Genomic DNA, 19779 nt, shown 5'->3' with positions numbered 1-19779 from the left:
TCCCACCACCAATTTTCCAGTTTCCCTCCTGTCCGCCTCACCCCCAGCCTGCCTCTATGGCAGTCACTTTGCTGCTTCTTCTTCTCCCTCTCTCCCTCTCTTCTTTTCTCCCTCCCTCTCTCCCTTTCTCCCTCCCCCCCTCTCTCTCTCATTTTCCTTTTAGGCACTGTGGTTTACAATACTATTACTGGAAAAGCATCATGCATATCACTTTACCTCCTTTCAGCACTCAGTTTTTGTTCAGTGTGATTATTTCCAACTATCTTTGTCAATAGTGGTCCCTTCTCTGTCCTAACTGCACTCCTTCCTCCCCCAGCCACCTTTGACTTTGTGGTCATCTTCCTACCATGTACCAGTCCTCCTGGCTCTTGCTTTTTGATGTTTCATTGTTTTCTAGTCCCCTGATTATCATTTAGCTTTTTGTTCTACATCTGTGCAAGGTAAGAAAGCCCAGAGGTCAGTTTGGAATTGGGGAATTTGTGGGAAGTTTAAACCAGGCAATTCCCAGCATGTAACACCTCCATCCCCCGCCGCCCCCCCCCCCCACACAAATGTCCCAAGGGTTCATATTAACCTGTGTTGTTAGAAGTTAACTACAGAAACCTCTTTCCTTCTCCCTGCACTCTGGAAAGAAATAGTGTGTAGGGGAGGAGAAAAGACAGATGAGAATCAATGGGGGGTAGGGTGGAGGCAGGTCAAGGAGATTCAGATACATTGGTGGTGTTAAGAAGTGATAGAGTCAAGTACCCAAACCACAGAGTCAACAACACTGAAATCAAGACTCCCAAACTTTGCAATCAAACTGTATGATGCTCTATCTCACAATGATTCAATTTTTTAAAAAATATAGCCAAACTGCAAAAGATGCCTGTCAAGATGGCAGGCTGGAGGTGGGGAGAGTATGGAACATTTTTGAAAGAAAGTTGACACTAGTGGTGAGATTGGTGTTGGAACATTATACATATAAATGTCAGTTCTGAACAACTTTGTAAGTCGTGGTGCTTTAATAAATTTATTTATTTTAAAAAATTAATTGGATTACAGTAAGAAACAGTTACAAAGTTGTTCATGATTTGGTTTCAGTCATTTAATGTTCTCACACTTGTCCCTTCACCAGTGTACATTTCCTACCACCAATGTCCCCAGTTTCCCTCCTGTTACCCCACCCCCCACAACCTGCCTCTATGGCAGGCACTTTTCCCCCTCTCTCTGGCTCTCGCACTCTCTCTCTCTCACACTCTCTCTCTGAAGTAACACTTTAGTCTTTCTAACTATCCTATTGATATGATTAATAACATCTCTTTTAAAAGGTATACATAAAAAGGGTACTCTATGTCTAAAAGTTTGAAGGTACTAAGTGAAAAAAAAAGCACATTGTGATATTTCACATATATCTGTACTTACAAATTATAGCCTGCCATTTTCATGTATTAATTTTATAGCTTAAATAAGAGTATTTAAGTAAATTTAGAATTATAGATTGAGAAAAATCACATAAATTGATTTATGTGATCATTTATTTGATCATGCAGAGCAGTGTGTAGGGGTTACTTATGGTTCTATGCTTAGGGATCACTCCTGGTGGTACTCGAGGAACTGTGTGCAGTGCAAGGGATGGGACCGGGGCTGACATTATTCAAGGCAAGTGCCTCAGCCTTTGTACTATTTCTTCGCCCCTGAATGTTTTTTATAGGAGTTACACTCATTCCTTTGTGCTTGGGGCCACACTTAGGGGCCACCTGTTCTGAGGTTGAACATGGTCTGAGGCCCTATGTTCTGTGGCCTCAGACACGCGCTAGAGAAGTGCTCTACCACTTGAACCATCTCCCAGCCCAAAGTTGAACTTCTTATATAATCTCAATAAACAGGATGATTTTATTGCTGGAATTATGTTTACAAAATTATTTTTCAATAAGAATTAAGCACATTAAGAAAATATGACTGTTGGGATTGGAGCAATAGTACAGCAGGTAGGGCATTTGCCTTGCATGCATGCAGCCAACCCGGGTTCAATTCCCAGCATCCCATATGGTCCCCTGAACACTACAAGGAGTATTTCCTGAGTGCAGATCCAGGAGTAACCCCTGTGCATCGTTAGGTGTAACCCAAAAAGCAAAAAAAAAAAAAAAAAAAAAAAGACTGTTATTGAACTCTTACTAGTCATCCTGATAGTTTGAAAATTCAAGTGATATGCATTTTCTAGTATTAAAATCATGGCATCTTTCTCAGAGAAAGCTTTTTACAGAATGATGCCTTTAATCCATTTTAACTCTTCTCTCTTTCCTCCCTGGAAATTCACACCAGACCCAAGGTGAAATGATAGCCTAAACCATCCACAGGGGCCCAGGTTCTCCTGTTCTCCACTTTACCCTTCCAGAAATCTATTTTAGCCCTCACTTTGTATAGTCTTTGACAAGGAATCTTTCTATATTCTTATAGATCCCAGTATTAAAATATGCTCACAGTAGATTTTTTCAACCAGTCAATTATAGTTTACCCTACATGTAAGCCCAAGAACATGCAATTTTAGAATGATCTGTGGAATCAAAGGCTTTGTGTCTCCTTACAGACATGTCATGTATTAATTGAGTAGGATAGGTAAAGAAGGGGGGAAGGAGAAATAAAGGGAGGGAGAGAAAGAAAGAGAGGGAGGGGGGAGAGAGACAGAGACAGAAAGAGGGAGATGGGGATCAGAAGCAAGATGGTTCAGCAGGGGTTCCAGCAGGCACCAGTCAGAGACAGACATTTTGAGTACATATGACTTTCCTCTCCTGAGACTGAATTTCAAATCTGCCTGACCAAGTCCTCAAAGTTCAATCTCAGGACATCCACATTTACCTATGACTTAGCTAAGGACATTGCAGTTGTCTTATGGTCTGTCATGTCAACCTCCTCCCCGCCTGATGATAGAGCTCAGACCACATTGAAAATCGGCAGCCTGCCATCAGACAGATGGGAACGAGGGCAAGCAGGCCAGGGACCATATAAGAGTAAGAAATATGTTTACCAAGGCCAGCAGTCCCAGCTGGGACACAGAGGCAGCTGTCTGCGCTGACCTAAAGCTAATAAGCCATGGTGAAAAGGATGCAATTTCTAAGCGTAACTGGATCGAACACCTCATTGTGTTTTCACAATTAACAGTTCGGTCTACTCGCAAGCAGAGAAATATTTTCAGAGTGAGAGACAGGGTGAAGAGTCAGGGTTGACTTCTCAGTCAAAATAAACCTAGGAGAACAGGGGCAAGAAGGTCAATGCAACTCTTGTCTGGTCTGCAAAGATTGACCAGATGATCTTTCAAATGCTCCCTCTCCCCCCCACAAAGAAACCTTGCAATTATATTCTCAGGTTCTAAAACAACAGTGCCAATGGAACTACAGTATCTATTCCCAAGGTTCAGGAGCTCGTGGTCTTGAGGTAGCAGCTCCTTCTCTGGGTTCACTTCGTTTCACCTCCTTTATTCTGCTAAAACCTCTCTCCCCTCAGAAGTGTCCCAGGCAAGAGGGCCACTGTTGTCATGCAGTTTGGGAAATGACTCTCGGATCTGTCTGGGGTTCGTGCCTGGTCTGATTTTACCATTACCATGGTGCTTTCAGGCTTTCTGCATTTCCTGGCAATAGAGTTGGCTGAAGAATCTGCCATCTGTCATGGCATTTAAAAGATAAAAATGGAATCATAAATAGAGCCAGTTCCTCAGGAAAAAAAAAAGTCCAGCCGGCATGTCAAAATGGAGGACATTAGCATGTTCTTTTAGTACCCGGCTGCCAGCAGCTGAAGTCAGCTTGCTAATCACTTGGTGTCATCTGTCCTAGAATGTGCTGCCAAATCTTTCTTCCAGGCCAGCAGCACCAAACAATGCAGGAGAAATTTATGATTCACAAAATATTTCTGCAGAAGGTAAAATCTGACCATTAAACTCCCGTGTTTAATTAATGCTGCCATATCTTACATTAAAAAGAGAAGAGGAGGTGGGAATCCACTGCCACAGAATTTATCTCTGCCATCCAGCCAAATTCCTTGCCAGATTTAACAGCAAGCAACATAAATTTAGGTGATTAGATTGGGTGCATATATTTAATTTTTAAAAAGCACCACGATCACACTTTCATTAAAACAGGCTTTCACTTTGGTTGAGCGCCACATGACAAACAACACAGCCATGCGTGATTGGGTTAGTCAAGTGACAAGATTAAAACAAGGGTCTTGGGCAGATGCGAGGCTCTTCCATTATAAATATGTAAAACTGCTGGCCCAGCATCAGAATGACAGACACACGGAGGGGGTTCCTTCACATGACGACAACAACACTTTCTCCACCAATTTTTGGTACAATTAGGTCTAGTGAAAAGAACTCTCCAAAGTGAGCACTCAGCTCAAGTTTAGTTCTCATACTCAGTTATGCCCATATAGGGAATTTTTTTAATTGTGTTTGCCACTTAAAGACTGTTTTGTAATAACTAAATGGGACTATGACATTTCTTTGCCAATAGTAGTATAAGACCTAAAGGAAATCATAATAAAAATGGGGCTGGCACATTCCCTAATACAGAGGAGGTGTTCAATAAATGTTAATTTTCCTATAAATAAATGAAAAAAGTGGACTAAATCAGGGTCTCCCAAATCATTATTATTAACCTTTCCCTTTAGACTCCCAGTCTTAGAATATTTAAATAGTATGTAATTAACTTTTGCCATATTCTTATAATATTCTCTTTAATATTTTATGCACTCATTATTTAATAGTTTACTTGTATAAAAACCTTTTACTTAAATAAATGTATTAAAAAAGAATTCCATTAACTTCTTAAAGCTAAAAGATTTTTTTTTTCTTTTTGGGTCACATCTGGCAATGCACAGGGGTTACTCCTGGCTCTGCACTCAGGAATCACCCCTGGCGGTGCTCAGAGGACTATATGGGATGCTGGGAATCAAATCTGGGTCGGCCACGTGCAAGGCAAATGCCCTATTGCTCCAGCCCCAAAGCTAAAGGATTTTTTAAAGCTAAAAGTTTTAATGACAAAAAGTTTGACCATCGAAAGTACGACAATAAATACAATAAAACATCTTAAGTTCTAGCTAGACATTGTTACCCCAAGACTCAAGACCTTTCTTTGTTTTAAAAAGTAAAAGCAATAGAGAATAGCTATTTAGTTCATGATTCCCTGTTATTTACTACCGTCCTGTTCCTGTCTACAGGATACAAAATTTTATTTTTGTGTCACAGTGATATTCGGTGCAGAAGAACTGGACTCATACATAAAATGTATGATAGAGTGAAATCTGAATACAGCTATATTTTCACACTGAATAGCTTGTGGGAACTCACTAGTATAGGAATATGCTACATAAACATTATTTTCAAGTACTCTTGAAGGTTTTACTCTGCCCTAGTGGTAATTATGTACAAATTCTTTGTAGGTGGCAGATAAACCAGTTCTCTCAAGGCCTCCTTAACTGGTAAAACTCAGGGCTGGTTTGTACTACAATTCTTCCCCATACTAATTCAAGATGTTCTGATATTCATCCTAAATTTAGTCATTTGTACTCTTGACAAGGGTTTTTAATTCTATGAGCTTTGAAAACTCCTGTATGAAAGATCCTAGACTTTCTCTTACTTTTTTTGTGAATGGAACCATATTTTGATATTTTAAATAAATATGGACTTTATTAATGTTATATCTTTGCATTTACACCAGATTGTTATTCATTCCATGATTTATTTGATACAGAATCCTTGAACAGGTGCACCGCCACCAATTATAACACTGTTTCTATGGGGAAATCTGATCCACTTTATGACAACATGATTTATGATATAGTTACCAGAACACACTGCATCAAAAGGCAGTGTCTGCTTATGCCAATGTTTACTAGTAAATATATTTTACTCAGATACAAAAACATACATTTCTTTTCTATGTCTCTCCTTAGAATTCCTCAGGTCTTCACATTCTTCCTCAGAGAACAGATTGCGTTTAGATCTGTTATTTTATTTATAAACAACAATCCCTAACTTCTTGCCTTACTGCTGTCTTCTAATTGTGTACTTTCACCTTCCCTACTGTTTACCCATAAAAGAAGTGATACCAGAGCTGGAAGGGGACTCATTCTGCCCCCATCTACTTTTGTCGTGTTAACATGAACTGGTAGAAGGAATAAGAAAAGTTTATTACAGACTTACCTGAATGAGTCCCTGGGGAAAGCTAGCTTGCTCTTATGAATGTAGCAAACTGTCTGTCCTGCTATGTCCATTTGACTGAAACTGGTGATGGGGTGTCCAGGATAGTGGGCATATTCAATCTGCCCATATCTTGGGGAGGACGTGATAACATAGAGCAGTTCTTCAGGCTTATCTGTTCCGTCCACAGCTAGGAGATTGGAGGTTGTCAGGAAACCTCTGTCACCTTTCGACACCACAAGTGGTTTTACAAGAATAGCAATGTCACCTGCAGAACAGAAGAGGCTGTTTAGGAATCAAAAAGCTTTGAATGTCCAATGTAAAGGGAAAAGGCAAAGCAAACTGAGTGGAAATAAAAACTAATAGGACATAGAAAGGTTTAAAGAATCAATTCACATAAGAAATATGCAAAAGACACCTGCAAATAATACACAGGTGACCTCTGTGGCTAAAGATGCAAAGGAAGGTTAACAATTATGGAAATGTACATCAAGATCACAAAGTCTTAAACTCATAGATAGATGTTTGATTGGCAAAAATGTGTCTGGGGCCGAGGGATTGGGAGGTAACAAAAGCACCCGCCTTGTAAGCCTGAGGCTGCAAGTTTAATTTCTGATGCCTCTCACATGAGGCAAGTATGGCCTTGGAGCTCTGCTGTTTAGGAATCTCGGGGACACAATAGAGCATGTGATTTCTGACACATTGCAGCCTGCTTTAGATGAGCATGGTTCCAAGTGTGTGATGACTAGCATACATATGTTCAACTAGAGTACATGACCCCAGAAAGCATGAATGGAAGTCCTACAACTGAGTTCAACCTCCAGTGGACATCACAACCAAATGTGAGAACACCACAACCAAGTGTGTGTATGACTCTTGATCCCTGCAACAACAGCAGCAATGAAAGGAAGATAAGGGGATATAATGTTAATACCAAGTAGTAAAAATAATTTAGATGAGAAAATATTGTAACGGATATAATATTCTCATACATTTTGTCCAACTGTGTACTAGAAAAAAAATCACATGCCTAAGTTGTCAAGAAATCTGTATCCGAATGGTTGCTGTCACACTGCTGACAGAAAACACAAGAGACAGCCCAAATGCTTTTTCAGAAAGTGAATGTATAAATAAACCATAATTCATTCATACAACTGAATTCATGCAGTAGCAAAGTACATGAGCTACACAAAACAACACGGATGTAGCTCAAAAACATTCGTTAGCTTTTTAAGCAAGTCCCAGAAAACTGTAAAGAAAATACTTAGCAAAAATTCAGAATATGCTTTTCTCTGATCATGAAAGGTATATAAGCAGATGTTTGTTAATGTCAAAATTACAGTTATTACATTATATCATAATTACACAGGCATTGGTTCTGCTTTTGAAAAGGATGTGTGAGGGCCAAAGAAGTGACAGAGAGTAAGGTGCTTGCATTGTATGACCCTGACCCCAGGATAATCCCTATGCATAGCATATGATCCACCAAGTCTGCTAGCAGTGATCCCCGAGCGCAGAGCTAGGGGAATTTGTCCAGAGCACTGCAATGTGTGGCCTCAACACAAATAAAATATAAAAGGATGCACATGTGGACAAAGGGATGAGCAAAGTAGAAGTGGGTTACACATGGACTAGTGATGCAGATTATACAAACCATATCAGTTTTTACTCATCTGAGCTTTATAACTGAAATATAGAACTCCTTTGCACTTTGCAAGAGGCTAATTCATCTTCACAACCCAGTGAGGTAGGTTATGGTCATTTTTCAGGTCATAATTGAGCACACTAAAGTGTAAATATGCTTACTTGCTAATGATTTTGTAATTAATTAAAAAATGAAACTAAAATTAGTAATCAAGCCAATTTGACTCAAGAGTAAAAACTGAAGTACTGTATTACTTGTGTGTGTGTGTGTGTGTGTGTGTGTGTGTGAGAGAGAGAGAGAGAGAGAGAGAGAGAGAGAGATTAGTGCCAAGAGTGGCAAACCTCTAAATGATCAAGGTTTTTTTTATTTGGTTTATTTTGGTTTATTTGTTTTGGTATTTTATGCTTTTAACTCAAAAAAATCTCTGCAGGGTAGGAGAGATAGTACAGGGGCTGAGACACTTGCCTTACATGCAGATGACCTGGGTTTTATTTCCAGGACCACATTAGATCTTCCAAGCTCTGCCAGAAGTGATTCTGAGCACAGAGATAGGAGTAAGCCCTGAGCACCACTAGGTGTGGCCCAAACTCTGGCACACTCTCAAAGGCTATGCAAACTAAGTTTTATGTAAAATCAAAGGGCATCCTAACTTTCAATCAAAATTTAAACCTCAGGGACTGGAAAGATAGTTTAACAGATAGGTCGTTTGCTTTGCATACAGCTGACCTGGGTTCTATCCCTGGAAGACCACTGGAGTGAGTACAGATGAGGAGTAAGCCCTGAGCATCACCAGGTGTGGCCCAAAAGCAAACAGAAACCCTAATCATCAGATTCCACAAAGAGAGGAAGGCGAACAAAGATGCAGATTCCACAAAGAGAGGCAAGATGACAAAGAAAGGAGAATACAAAAGTTTAGGGAAATAAAAAATCACACACAAGTTGTTTTTCCAAGAGTCAAAGATGGAACTGAGTGGCGAAGGAGATATCAGATCAGTTTGCCACACAGTGATGGTAGAGGATGGATTTGAATCAACAACAGACAATGTCTTTCTAAACATCTCTCAAACATTCCCCTCATCCTTTGCCACTGTGCAAGTCTAATGACATATCAGAGTCAGAAAGCATAATGTTATAATGTTATTTGTCATAATTCCCAAATGGAAATATTCCAAATGCTCAATATATTCAATATGAGACTACAATCTAGTCTTGCCTATTAGTACTATCAGTATAGTTTTATTTGGAGCTAAGAGTAATTGTTATAAAGCTATACTGCAACTTAAGAAGATCTATGCTAAGTAGGAAAAAGATAAAACATAGATATACTATATAATATAATATAGATATAAAAATAGAATATGTAGAGAGATATACAAAAATAGAAAAGAAATTTAGAACTTTTGAAATGTCCAAGTATGCACAAATCATTTGCAAAAATTACATGTCAGTTATAGGTGAGACAAATGCTACTAGCCTCAATTTCTCTTCTTCCCGGATCCACAGCTAAAGTTTCTATTACTGAATCTCCCTGAGTGTGGTATCTGACTATTTAGCTATTGGAATGTGGAGGAGACAGACACCCTACTTTCAAGCCTAGCCCCAAATCACCTTTCTCTCCACATCTAAAAGTGCTGCAGGAGTGATCCTGAGCAGAGTGGCTCCAAGGCCTTTAGAAAGGAAGTATCATCTAGCAAAGCTTCTTTGCCCCAGGTGGCTGTGTGGCATAAAACTGTCTCTATTCCTGAGGAATGCACTGCGCTTAGCAAGTGATAAGACAGTTGAAACACTTTTTAAAAAGACATCTGTGCCCCTATGTTCGTTGCAGCATTATTCACAATAACCAAAAACTGGAAATAATCCAGGTGCCCAAGAACAGATGACTAGATACAGAAACTGTGGTTTATAGACATGGCATACTACTCGTCTATAAGAAGAGATGAAATCATGCAATATGTGATTCCAACATGGATGGAATTAGAGGGTATCTTTGGAGTGAGTCACTCAAAGGACAGGGATAGTTATAGAATGATCCCTATCCTACGTGGGATATTAAGAAACATAATAAGAGAGCAACAATTGGCCAAAGGAAACAGAACTGGAAAGTTTTTCTATAGAATTGAGCTTAACTGTGTTGGGGGATGGAGGGACAGTTAGGAAGCGGTCTTGAGACATTGGTGAAGGAAAGCAGGAATTCTGGTGGTGGTGTGGTGTTGGAACAATGTGTAGATGAAACAATCATCAACAGTATTTTAAGTCATAGTACCTCAATAAAAATGAGAGGGAGCTTCCTGAAGTTTACCACAGGCTGTGTTCTTTACACTGACAGTAGAGAATGAAAAGATACAGTGAAACTATCCCATATACATCCCAGTCCATGACCTTTGCCTGGTCTTTATTGTGAATGAGGTACATGAGATAAATGAAAGGGGAAATCAATCTATCCCAATATATTAGTTGTCTGCACTAATATAGCAGTTGTATTACCTGCATATGGTTATAGTAAATGTAGTCTTTTTCAGGCAAAATCAACGTGTACTGCAATATCTGATTTACGAGAGTCACTTATTACATATCTTTAGGGACTATGTTTAATAACCAAAAACTCAAGCAAATTAAATAAATTGGTATTATACTACCCAAAATGGACTGCAGCGATAGCACAGCAGGTAGGGTGTTTACCTTGCACACGGCAGACTTGGGTTTGATTCATCGATCCCTCTTGGAGAGCCCGATAAGCTACTGAGAGTATCCAGCCGGCATGGCAGAGCCTGGCAAGATACCCGTGGCATATTCAATATGCCAAAAACAGTAACAAGTCTCACAAATGGAGACGTTACTGGTGCCCACTCGAGCAAATCGATGAGCAATGGGATGACAGTGACAGTGACAGTTGGACTACCCAAAATAAACATCTCAAAATCAATTCGGCTGAATAAAAAATTTAAAACTCAAAACAACTAAAAATCTACCACATATAAATTAAGAATTTTAATAGCACTTAAGCATACCATTTAGTTTTAAGCCTCCTGGCAGTTAGTGCAAAAGAAAAAGAAAAAGAAAGAAAGAAGAAGCACTTAGTCATTCATGCATGTACTAAGAATTAAGGCCATGACTGGCTCTAGCAATGTCTGGATTCTATAGATGGAAAGGCATGTTCCTGACCCTTCTCACATACATTCTGGCAAAATAAGTATTTGTGACATTTGATCATCAGGGGACCTATATACATCCTTGTTGAGCTTTCTTCTCAGTACTTTTTTCACTCTCCTCCTTCCACCATTTATATGCTGCTGAGTCCTATTCAAATGATATTACTTAATGCAAAAGAAATTTATTTTCTTACAGTGTTCTCCCTTATTACTAAAGAGGTTATATATATATAAATTTATTTATATATATGTGTATTTATATACTCTATATATGTATAAAGCCATTCCCCTACAATTCAATAATATTGTTAACCAATGACAAATATATTTTAAAAGCATACCTTAACATTTTTGAATGAAAATACACCAAGATTTTCAATGCCAAATTCACTTTCTATTTTTAAAAATTGGCTCTATGCTCATAGTGTCCCTTGGAAATGCTCATGTGTGGTGAGACCATATGTGGTGCCAGAGATTTGAACCTGGGTCAGCAGGATACAAGGCAAGCTCCATATATCCTGTACCATTTCTCCAACCCTACTTGTATGAGCTCTCCAGCCTTACTTTTTAATTTTTTATTGAATCACCATGAGATACAGTTACAAAGATTTCATGTTTGAGTTTCAGTCATACAATGATCAAACACCCGTCCCTCCACCAGTGTACATTTTCCATCAGCCAGCCCTGCTTTTTAATTAAAAAAATGTTTTTGCTATTATATTAGACATATTTTCCTTTGTAATTATATATTTTTCTTTTTAAATTATTTCCTTTCTTTTTTGGGAGGGGAGGGCGAGGCATTTGGGCCACACCCAGCAGTGCTCAGTAACTTCAGATTCTGTTCTAAGGGTTCCTTCCCGTTATACTTTCAGACCGTGTGGTGTTAGGAATTATACTTGGTTCTACTGATGCAAACATGTGATACAGATGGTTGAACTATCTCTCCAGCCCTATGACTCTACTTTACAGTAATAATTTACTTCTTGAAGATGAAACTAGAATTATTACACTGATTGTTAAAACTTTAGTTTGTTTTTTTTTTAAATTCTTTGGAGGAATCACCCATGTTATTGTGGGTGGGAATATATAATTCCCAGTAGACTCTCTGAAATAATGATAAGAAATGGTCTATGATCACAAATCTCATAGATTCAGGCAAAGAGGATTAGGAACCAAACTAGTGAATCAAAAACTATGGAATTTCAGATGTAAAGGGTGGAAAAGATAAAGAAACAAGGGAAAGGAGGAAGGAAGGAAGGAAGGAAGGAAGGAAGGAAGGAAGGAAGGAAGGAAGGAAGGAAGGAAGGAAGGAAGGAAGGAAGGAAGGAAGGAAGGAAGGAAGGAAGGAAGGAAGGAAGGAAGGAAGGAAGGAAGGAAGGAAGGAAGGAAGGAAGGAAGGAAGGAAGGATAGGTAAAAATATCTGACTGCTCATCTCATCTTATCTCACTTCTGGTTTTGAAAGCTGATCCCTATAGAACTTGGTATAAATGCTCTTACCTTTTTCCATATCTTTGATAGTGATATGACAGTCAAATGCAGGTGATTTGTTGCTGCCATCCCAAAGGTAGAAGGTGAAGTTGTCTTGGTTCTGAGAATCCATTGCCCCTGTGTGCATGTATCTCAGCAAGTTCAGATCCACTTCCTCCTGAGTGCACTTCATGCCAGGGTGGAGAGGGACCCAGTTCCTCCCTATCTGAAAGGTACTAGGATTAGTTAACTACCCAGGTTAGGCCCACAACCCCAGACATGCTCAGAGTCTATTCCTGGCTTTGTGCTCTGGAGTGATCCCTTGGTGGTGCTCAGGGGAGCATATGTATTGTCATAAAGAAGTGCCCAGAATTGATGGGATGCAAGACAAATACTACAACCTCTGTACAATCTCTCCAGCCACCACATTTTGATTTTAATCTCAAGCTGTGTTTAATGGACACTTTTAATAAGCCATGAAATCTCCAATGACATTTTGGGGCAATTTCAAAAGCCTTACCTTTTTGACATCTTATATTTTTTCCTTTCAAAACTGTATTAAAATAATTTAAGTAAATTGGGGGTAAATTAGCTTCAATAAAAAGATTTTTGACAGTCATGTGGCAATTCAACAACAGTGCTACATCCAAGGTATTTATCAAAAGCAATCATAGCTGATTAAATATTGAAATTAATGAGAGCAGGTGGGTAATTGAGCTGCTGGAACCGGTTCTTTAAAAATTAAGTGTGTTTCATTTGAGGTTTTTTGTCTTTCTTTAGTTCATATCATTGTACTATACTAATAGAACCTATTTTTAAAAATTGGTTTGCTATTGGATTTATCTGAACCAGAAACAACATAAGCAAGATGGATGGATCTATTAATCCCCACTACACTTTTCATTCTTACTCATGTCCAAAGATAATAATCAAGATTCTTATAAATCCTAACACTAATATACTGGGTCCAAAAAAATATAACCATAAGTATCATACATTGTAAAAGAATCTTTAAAACAAGTCAACAGTAGTTAAATACTAATTCAATACAGAACTCAGTGACATTTTTCAATTAAAAGAGATGCTAATGTTGGGAGATAAAGAAATAAACTGTGGCAATTTGGGGGTAAAAGAGATTTTTATGGAGCTAGAATAATAACACAGCAGGTTAGGTGCTCCTGTTTTACTCAGGTTTCATCCAAGGCACACTGTATTATCCATTCCCCCAACCACACCCCAGTCCCTCCCAAGAGTGATCCCTAAGCTCAAAGCCAGGAACAAGTCCTGAGTACCAATGGGTATGGCTCAAAAACTAAACTAAATTAAAAAAAAAGAAGTTCTTATGTTGAAAGAGGAGTACAGACAACTGATATTATTAGAAAACAGTAATAAATCTGGATGTTACTAATTGTTCTTTTATTATTTTCTTACAGTACATAACTTTCTCTAAGAATAGCTCACTTTCATAATTTAAGAAAAATGTCAACTTAATTTATTATATGATATTTTCTTGTGCTTTTCTGGTTTAGAAAATAAACCTGAAATCATTTGGAAAATAAACCAGAAATCGTTTGCTTTATATTTCCATTGATATAATATCCTACAGACTCCCAATTCCTGGCAAAAATGATTTGCCCTTTTCTCCCTTTATTGTACTTCCACTTTCCTTTGTCATTCTTCTTGATAAAGTTTCCTCGGCTTTAATATTTTTGCCTCTCTGATATTTTTATGCAAACTATATTCTGCTCCAATGCTCACTGGATGAAATCTAATTATATGGTTAATAATCGTGGTCATTGTTTGCTTCCATCATAAGATCTATTTGCAAATTTAATTTTTAGAACACTTTCTCTTTTAGGTTTTAAGGTGGACAGTTTTCAATTCATTTGGACATTTTTCTTTGTAAATTTTTCCCAGAACATAAATACAAACAAAGATATCTTTTGCTCTCACCTCCATTTAATTCCCCACTTCTACTCCCAAGTGCAAGATTTGACTTGATGAAATTATTTGCAAGCCCCCAAAGAGAAAGAAAATACTAGTTAGGCTCAAGGTAGATAAAATTAAGGAAGGTCAACAAGGAAACAAGATTCCCTGGAGAAAGTCTAGGAGACCTGGAGTACTCGTCCCTGCTCATGGAGACATTTAGAAACCCTCGGGGAGCGGGCTGAGAGCTCTGTGGTACCATACTGGGAACCTGGACCCATCTGGATTTGCACATATCCAAAACACTTCAGTTCCCAAGCCACCCAAATGTGTGAGCTCTCACTGAATTTCTGCTTCATTACTCTTTGAAATGAAATAAGGACACAGCTGTACCTCAATTTAAATCAGTGATTGCTCTTCACTCTGATTCTCTATGGTGCCTACAATCGAAGACAATCAAGCTGTTCTTCACAGAATGAATCCTTGATGCTTTTCTAAGACTATGTCTACATTAGACTAAAAGTTAAACATTCAGTCAAATAATCACATTGGGGATGGTTAACGGTTGTTGTTGCTAGCTTTAATTCACCTTTCAAATAAACGTTTTGATGGATTACTCAAGTGACCTTTTCAAGTGACTGTTCTATAATTTGTGTTGGATAATCCCTGGGTCTCGTGCAAATAGTCAGAATCAGCCTGACATTTTGCAATTCTCTGATGAAAGACAAGCAGTGAGCTGTTGTTACCAGACCACAGGGCCAGCTGCTGGAAGAGTTAGCAATAAAATCCAGGTAACCTTACTCTTAGTATCCTTTAATGTTCCCACATATAGTTGCTTTCCACCAAGAAATTTCTAACATACACACAGATCTAGGAATGTCCATCTCATATGTCAAACAACTCACTATATTTATACATGGGAGCTGTTAACATCTGACAGAGTGGGCTGGATAGATAGAACAGGAGGCAGGCATTTGTCATGCATGTGCCTATGATAGAATTTGAATTATTGATTTAAATTACTGACACCCTGGTACTACAGGATCCCTTGAGCACCATTGGGGTCCCTCCTGAGGACAGAGTCAGTTCCATGTGTGGTCCCCCAAACAAACAAACTCTGACAGATATTAGGAGTGCAGGATGATATCATGACACAATTCCCTACACTTCCCTTTTCATTCAAGGCTTTGCCCATCCATAACGTAAGAGGAGAGTTACTGGAGTTGGAGAAAAAGGACACCAACCTTTTGACTTTTAAATTTATTTCACAGAGAATTCATAACGCTATGGAATAATTTGACCTGTGAAAGAACTAGGAATTTTGCCTTTACTAGGAGAAAAATGAGAATTGTGAAAGAAAAAAGTTACAAGTTGCTATGAATGATTAAGAAGGCATAACAGTACCTCTCACATCATATTTGGAGTCTAAATCATAGGGGTAAACCTATCATCTTGCCAGCAGAGAAATGGTCCAGTATCACATCTCCAAAAGAACATAATATCAACAAATCTTCCCAGGTAGAGACTGGTCCATGCTAAAAACTCTGGGGCCTTCTCTGAAGGGGAGTAGCAGATTCTCCTCTCTGCATGAAGGCCCAGCAGCCCACAGCCATACCCCACACCCTCCAATATAGAAACAGCCAAGCAACACAACTGCACCTCATCGAACTGCCAAACCACAAACTGTTCCAGATCTAGAGCTCCTGGACCGTGGCTACCACAAGACCACAAAATTTCATAGTACCATCAGCCCAGTAGGGCCACAGCAAATCTGATGGGAAGTTGCATAGAAGCCCACCAAGTTCAATGAGACTAAACAATAGCACAGAAGGCTCAACTAGCACCAACCAGCACAGTAGATCCTCAGACAATGATTTTTGTAACATCATTGTGAAATATAGCAATTAACACAAATTGACTTATTGATCTATGTTCTGATAATTCCATTTGTTTTTGTGTTGCTACAAGCACTGCAGCATTGTCATCCCATTGTTCATCGATTTGCTCAAGTGGGCACCAGTAACATCTCCATTGTGAGACTTGTTGTTACTGTTTTTGGCATATCGAATACACCACAAATAGCTTGCCAGGCTCTGCCATGCGGGCGGGATATTCTTGGTAGCTTGACGGGCTCTCCTCCGAGAGGGACGGAGGAATAGAACCTAGGTTGGCCGCGTGCAAGACAAATGCCTTATCTGCTGTGCTATCGTTCCAGTCCTCTGCCATATTAGACTCTATAAATTCTATATCAGCATATTCAGGTTGCTTCTCTGTGGCTTGTTGGAATTTTTCTTTTTCTAGAATATGTGTTGCTACAAACAATATAAAATCAATTTATTTGTTCCTGCAAGGAGGTAAGTTGGGTGGTGGGTGGGAAACTGGGGATATTGGTGGGAGGGGAGGAATATTACGCTGGTGGTGTGATTGGTGTTAGAACATTTACTGCATGAAACAACTGTATTATGACCATAGTAAATCATGGTGTTTTAATTAAAATATTTTTTTTAAAAAAAGAGATGCATGGGGGTGTTTTATGCCCTTCTGGTAGCAGACACAGACTATGGGAAATCAGTGCCTCTGTGGGAACAGAAAATAGGAGGAACTCTATACTTTCTGGCCAATTTTTCATGAATTTAAAGTGCTTTTAAAAATATCTTGGTTAAAAAACTTAAATTTTGATGAAAACAAATATATTTCAAAGAAAATACAATTTCAACAGAAAGTAAGTATTTCACTTTCTTTCAATATCTTTCTCTCTCCTAGACTCTGACAAAGTAGATACAATATAGAGATGAGGGAGAAATAAAGAAACTTAATATTGGTTACATTTACTCTGGGATGAAGAAAATTTAGACATGCATTTTAAACTTGGAAAATTGTTATTTTTTTTACTTTGGGGGTAAAAAAGGGCCTCTTAGAAAATTACTTCTGTTATAGAAATGTGTGTATCAAGAACATTTGCACCTGCTACAAAAAAGTAAAATTGTCACTAACCTTAAGCTGAAGCTGCCCATGTTGGGGAAAACTTTCAAATAAATAATAAATCTTCTCCCTGGGTGAGTCTTCATCTACAGCTGAAAGAACAGCACTAGAAATAATACGTGTTTCACCCATGCTCATTGTAAGTTCAGCCTTCCTGTAAAAGGAACATATCTGCATTGATATAAAAATAAAAGGTATCGCTTTAGCAGTAAACACTCTTAATGACTATTAGGGTCCTAAATTTTGAATAAATAAGGGCTTATATCTAATATTCTAAAGTACTAAAAATGATGAGTCCTGTATGCTTTTATTTCACTTTGCAATCTAATGTGAAAATCCTAAAATTAGTCTGTACAGTTAATAAATTAAATGATAATTACATCTAATGTTTTACATGGATAACATTTTATATTTTATGTTACTTATTTCATAGTATAATTTTGTTCCTAATATTTATTTGCTATAGCAACAATTCCATGAAGAAATTGTGTCATGTATTATTAATCCACCTTCATACACAGAAACATACTTAAAGAGATTAAATCACATACTGTGATGACTTCAGTGATATTTTTATCGCATTTGCCACATGCCACCCCCCAAACTGCTTTCATTCTCCCTAGATAATTAGCGTTCAAGATAACAAGTGTTCTCTTCATAGCAACCACTCTTTCTAACTGTCACAAAAGCCAGGTCAGCATCTTAGCAAGCCCCTGAAGCTTTGGCCAGCCTTGCTGCTTTGTGACTAGCAGACTTCCCCTAGAGCTTCGGCTTTCAAAGAAAATATGGCCATTTACCCTGGTCTCACCAAGGTGTAGAAGGAATTTCTCCCCCAATGTGTTTCTTTTTAGCTCTTGGTTGTGGTCATCATCTGTGACCTCATTCTGTCCAACCTGAGAACATTACTTCTGAAACAGAGTGGGAGGTATCCTTGGAATTCAAATCCAGAACGTGTAAGGAGCACCAGCTAGCTTCACTCTCTACAGATGTTCACTTCTCCACTGACAAGCCTCAGTCTAGAAGCCCTGGGTCTAACCTCTAACTCTGGGTCAGTTTCCTTCCTAGTCAATATTATCATCTTCCCCGACCGAGGGAGATAATTTTACCTCTCCCTTTAGTGTAGAACAATGAATCTAATTATTATACAAGACTAATGAATCTGTTAGCTGAGGATTTGTGGCAATACTGGTGCCATTGATATAAAAAGATGAATCAAAATAGAAAGACAATATGCTAAAGGCTAAAGGGAGTTTGGTAGGAGGAAAGTACCCGAGTTAAATGTCCAAGAAGCTCAGAGAAAATAGTGTGTCATAATCTCTCTGAGCTATACTGAAATACTATACTATACTACCAAGGTTGGGTGGTCATTTATTTAACAGTAAGAGAGAAAGTGATCCCAGGTGACAGGTGAGAGGGAGTAAAGAATAAGAGAAAGTTCTGCCAACAGGAAGCATTTTGACTGAGATAAGCAATGGAAGCAGCATCTTTCTGGGAAATCTCTTGAAAAAAACTATGTAGATAGTTTACACCTCAAATAATGCTTCTGACAGAAGCCAGGATATATTTTTTGTCCACTAGTTTCCATGAGCTTCAGGGTTATCTTCAGCAGTTCTCTATTATGCCTGGACATGGACTAAGGAAGCCACTGCTGCTTCAGATAAATCCTTGAAGCAGAAGAGGGGATGGTGCATGGTGGGCCCTTGAGCAAGGAGTGTACTATCACACTAGCAATACTAGTGAATGTAATGGAAAAAAATGTAGCAAGAACCAAAGTCAGATTAAGTTGAGTTAATGCCTTTTAAATTATTTTTCTTATTTGGCTCCAGTGTTTGTCATGAATGATAATAATACCTACTCCCCACAATTTTGATGAGGATTGAGTAAAACAATCTATGTGGAAGGGCCTTATTGAAAAGAATTTGAGGGCCGGAGCGATAGCACAGCGGGTAGGGCATTTGCCTTGCACGCGGCCGACCCGAGTTCGATCCCCGGCATCCCATATGGTCCCCCAAGCACCGCCAGGAGTAATTCCTGAGTGCAAAGCCAGGAGTAACCCCTGAGCATCGCTGGGTGTGACCCCCCAAAAAAAAGCAAAAAAAAAAGTGAAAAGAATTTGATCTAGTGTGTATCTCATAGTGGCTATTTAATAAGACCAATTTCATGTTTTCCTTCCCTCTTACATAAAGTTACATCATTGGAACGTGTTCCACAATACTGCAGTATCTATCACATTTTCATTTTGACAATTCAATATCATACCACCACTATGTCTGCTAGATAACAAGGAAATAAATTTTTTTGTTGACTTTACTTAGTCAATCTGGTGTCTGAGAAGCAACTATCCAAAAAACTGCCATTATTCTTTCCCATTTCAAACTCCTTAACTTTTGTCTGCAAGGAAACAGTAAGAGAATCTATAAAATAAGGAAGGAAG

General features: G+C 38.6%; 1 protein-coding gene and 1 non-coding gene across 2 annotated transcripts in view; one reads left to right on the top strand and one right to left on the bottom strand.

Annotated features, from left to right (window-relative positions):
* The window catches only part of FREM1 (FRAS1 related extracellular matrix 1), a 152079-nt gene that overhangs the window by 50530 nt on the left and 81770 nt on the right, over nt 1-19779 (bottom strand). The window contains exons 21-23 of the mRNA XM_055144903.1: nt 17358-17499; nt 12468-12663; nt 6179-6443 (exon numbers count right to left, since the gene is read on the bottom strand). Of these exons, the coding sequence (XP_055000878.1) occupies nt 6179-6443; nt 12468-12663; nt 17358-17499 (603 nt within the window). The remainder of the gene's footprint in view (nt 1-6178; nt 6444-12467; nt 12664-17357; nt 17500-19779) is intronic.
* LOC129400971 (small nucleolar RNA SNORA51) lies at nt 10103-10234 on the top strand. Its single transcript, XR_008628015.1, has one exon. It is a non-coding gene; the product is annotated as a small nucleolar RNA SNORA51 (small nucleolar RNA).

The sequence above is a fragment of the Sorex araneus genome, chromosome 1 (assembly GCF_027595985.1).
Source record: "Sorex araneus isolate mSorAra2 chromosome 1, mSorAra2.pri, whole genome shotgun sequence".
In the NCBI taxonomy this organism is placed as follows: domain Eukaryota; kingdom Metazoa; phylum Chordata; class Mammalia; order Eulipotyphla; family Soricidae; genus Sorex; species Sorex araneus.
Note: the sequence above shows the minus strand (reverse complement) of the source record. Positions and strands in the feature narration are given on the sequence as shown.